Here is a 3,760-nt window from a genome sequence, read left to right as displayed (position 1 = left end):
CCCAAGAAATAATTATGAGGGAAATTATGTTGATATCATATGAAAGAAATGCTCAAACGAGAGTCAAATGCACGTTACGCACAAAAGTAACCATGAAAACTGATGTCAAAACAACATTTCAAGGATTTTTCCCCCCTGATTCTAATAAATAATGAATCCCAAGACAACGACATGAATTCATATGCATTTAATTGCAATTCTTAACAAAGTACAAAAGAGGTAGAAATGTTAAAGGAATAAGTTAAGCTTTTACATTCTTGTAAAACGTGGAAAAGTGTCTATTTACATGTATTTACAGTAATAAGTTAAAAGAAATATATTATCACATTATGCAGCAGTTGGTTGTTAAAGGCTTGAGAGAGAAAGAGGCACATTTAGTTGAGCTCCTTTTCCATTTCCTCCTCTTCATCATCGCTGTCTTCCTCGCTGCTGGAGTCTGCGTAAAGACAGATGGTCGCTTGGACCGGATAGTTGCGCAGGAGAGCTTCTGCGTCCTGGTACAGATAATCGAAACATCTGGATTTCGGCCAGTATAACCTTTAAAGGGAGAGAGAGGAGTTAGTGAATAAGAGATACTTGCAGAGAAAAAAATACAGATCATTTGGAAAAAAACAACACAAAGTCTACTTACTTTACTGGGTGAATGAACTGAGGAGGTTTGGGGTGCTGCGCTGCAGAAAGGTCTCCATGATTAGCCTGGAAGTTTAGAGAAAAGCGACATTGTTTTAGCTTTTTATCCTGTCAAAAACGCACCTTTGACCTTAAAAACTCAAATGAAGTCATGTGGATTTACCTGATGTGCCCCAGTTTTGTTTCCAGTCCACGGTCTCCACAAATGACCAGGCTGCTGAGAAGCATTCCCTCCAGTTAAAACAGAAGGTAATCCAGCTTTGTGAGGGAAATTCTCCATGGTTCCTTGTTGTGGTCCGTCCTGTGTAAAGTCCTCAGAGGATGTGAGCTCTGAAGGCAGGAAGCTCCTATTTATCAGGACCCAGTCAGCCGGGGCCAAATTGCGCTTTCACGCGTCCCCAAGTGTCTCCATGCGCCACAGTGTCCAGGTGTGAAGTCACACTTCAGCAAACTCCTGCCATATGGCCACTTTCTTACTTAATATCAAATGTGGAATACAAATAATCTCATAAGCGATCGGCATATTTCACATACACTACCGGTCAAAAGTTTTAGAACACCCCAATTTTTCCAGTTTTTTATTGAAATTCAACTAGTTCAAGTCAAATGAACAGCTTGAAAGGGTCCAAAGGTAAGTGGTGAACTGCCAGAGGTAAATAAAAAAAGGTAAGCTTAACCAAAACTGGAAAATAATGTACATTTCAGAATTATACAAGTAGGCCTTTTTCAGGGAACAAGAAATGGGTTAACAACTTAACTCTATGGAGTCTTGGGCTATTTTGTCCATTTTTGAATTCTTTTCATGTCTTTGTAAGTCATTTTGTGTCTTTTTTGGTCATTTTGTGTCTTTTTTTTAGTCATTTTGTGTCTTTTGGTGTCTTTTTTAGTCATTTTGTGTCTTTTTTTAGTCCTTTAGTCAACATAAAATGTGATTTTTAATCTTTTTTTTACTTTCAAAACACTATCATGGTCAATAAAGAATTTTAAATGTTGCAAATGTGCATTCATTTCAGAGTACACTGAGACATTAAACTGCATCATTTTCATTTTCACCATCAAGTTGGTGTGTTCTAAAACTTTTGACCAGTAGTGTATATTCCAAAGTTTTTATAATGCAAATATGCCTTCAGACTATACAGCAGCTCTCAGTAGAGACTAGTTTTCTGGACGTCTCTGCAAATGTTTAATTTCTCTGCACATTCTTAATTTATCTGCATATTATTTTACTTCCTGAAAATGTTTAATTGCCCTGGATGTATATTAAATGTTATTTATGGCTACTGTGTTATAGGTTAAGTTTAAATTTAATGTCTGCACAGTGTATGTTCAATGTAAGTTTGCATGCTGCTACTGGATACTTGACTATCTATCTATCTATCTATCTATCTATCTATCTATCTATCTATCTACCTATCTACCTATCTATCTATCTATCTATCTACCTATCTATCTATCTATCTATCTATCTACACTGAAAAAAAAAGAGTGACGTTTACTTTAAAAAAGTTAGCCAAGTTTTTCCACACAGAAAGTGTTTGTAATCTTTACTCAGGCTGTTTCTAAGTAATATTTATTTAATAGAACCACTTATTTTTTATGAAAATACACAAGAAAATTGCAGATTCACTGATGTCTCCCAATTACATTTTACTTGTAAATATTAACTAATTAAGCTAATTAACTTACTTACTGAATATTACTTGGAACGAATGATTCAATTTACAGACAAAACTGAGGACACATAATAACAAACAATCACTCAGTAATGCACTACATGAAAAACTGCTATTTTAAAGTAAAAGCACTGAATTTGTATTTCTTTGTAGAATTTATATAGATCATTGAAATAATAATAATTACAGGGCCCAAAATTATTTTTTTATGTCTATGTCTTATGATCTATCTATCTATCTATCTATCTATCTATCTATCTATCTATCTATCTATCTATCTATCTATCTATCTATCTATCTATCTATCTATCTCTCTCTATCTCTCTCTCTCTCTCTCTCTCTCTCTCTCTCTCTCTCTATCTATCTATCTATCTATCTATCTATCTATCTATCTATCTATCTATCTATCTATCTATCTCTCTCTCTCTCTCTCTATCTATCTATCTATCTATCTATCCATCCATCTATCTATCCATCTATCTATCTATCCCTCTCTCTTTCTCTCTCTCTCTCTATCTATCTATCTATCTGTCTGTCTATCTATCTATCCCTCTCTCTCTCTCTCTCTCTCTCTATCTATCTATCTATCTATCAGGGCTAATCAACGAGGCTTTATTGCTTAAAATCATCATTACTAAGAATAAACAAGTTTAATTATGCGCATCATAAAAAGTGACTTTCATATGGCAAACGTGATTAGGCGTTAAACAGAGTGCGTTATATTGTTATATAATATGACGTGTTTAGTCATGATGTAATGGATCGTTTCATCACGTCATCACATGTTAATCAGGTTTGCGTTTCATTACAGTTCAGTTTGGTCAGTTAGACCCTTGTTGATAAAAACGTCTTCTTCAATCTCTTTAAGCCCTTCACCTCTCCGTGTCTCCGTCTGTGGAACCATTTGTGTGAGAGGTGTGAAGAAACACGTGGCCTACTGTCACAGCCCGTGGAGTGGGTGATGGAGGGAGGCTCGTGCGCAGCGTGGAGAGGAGGGAGGGGGGGGGGGGGCACGCGCCAGCCTTTTGTATTAACAACAGCAGGAGGGGTGCTAATTACTGCACCTCAGCAGATGCATCACACTCCCATATGGGGAACTTCATAATGTTATCTAACTGATAGAGAAATTCTTTTTTTTCCAGAGATGTGCAGTGCTCCAGTGCACCAGTGGGCGGCAGTGTGGAGCTACATGCTGGGATGAAATGTCAGTGTGTGGGTGCGGGAGTTATTATATTATATATATTCCAGAGGTTGAAATGGTATTGAAATACTTTTATTCAGTGGTGGAAGAAGTATTTAGGTCCTTTACTTAAGTAAAAGTACTACTACCACACTGTGAAATTACTCCACTACAAGTAAAAGTCCTGCATTCAAAACTCACTGAAGTAAAAGTACAAAAGTATCAGCATCAAAATGTACTTAAAGTATCAAAAGTAAAAGTACTCGTTATTCAGAAT

General features: G+C 36.2%; 1 protein-coding gene across 1 annotated transcript; it reads right to left on the bottom strand.

The window, feature by feature from the left end:
- Positions 1-228: 228 nt before the first annotated feature.
- Positions 229-1,148, bottom strand: ripply2 (ripply transcriptional repressor 2). Its single transcript, XM_059357188.1, has 3 exons — positions 794-1,148; positions 632-696; positions 229-537 (listed from the first exon to the last, which is right to left on the bottom strand). The coding sequence occupies exons 1-3, from the start codon at positions 908-910 to the stop codon at positions 375-377; spliced, it is 345 nt and encodes a 114-aa protein (XP_059213171.1). The 5' UTR covers positions 911-1,148; the 3' UTR covers positions 229-374.
- Positions 1,149-3,760: the final 2,612 nt, after the last annotated feature.

Source organism: Centropristis striata, chromosome 18, assembly GCF_030273125.1.
Source record: "Centropristis striata isolate RG_2023a ecotype Rhode Island chromosome 18, C.striata_1.0, whole genome shotgun sequence".
Classification (NCBI taxonomy): domain Eukaryota; kingdom Metazoa; phylum Chordata; class Actinopteri; order Perciformes; family Serranidae; genus Centropristis; species Centropristis striata.
Note: the sequence above shows the minus strand (reverse complement) of the source record. Positions and strands in the feature narration are given on the sequence as shown.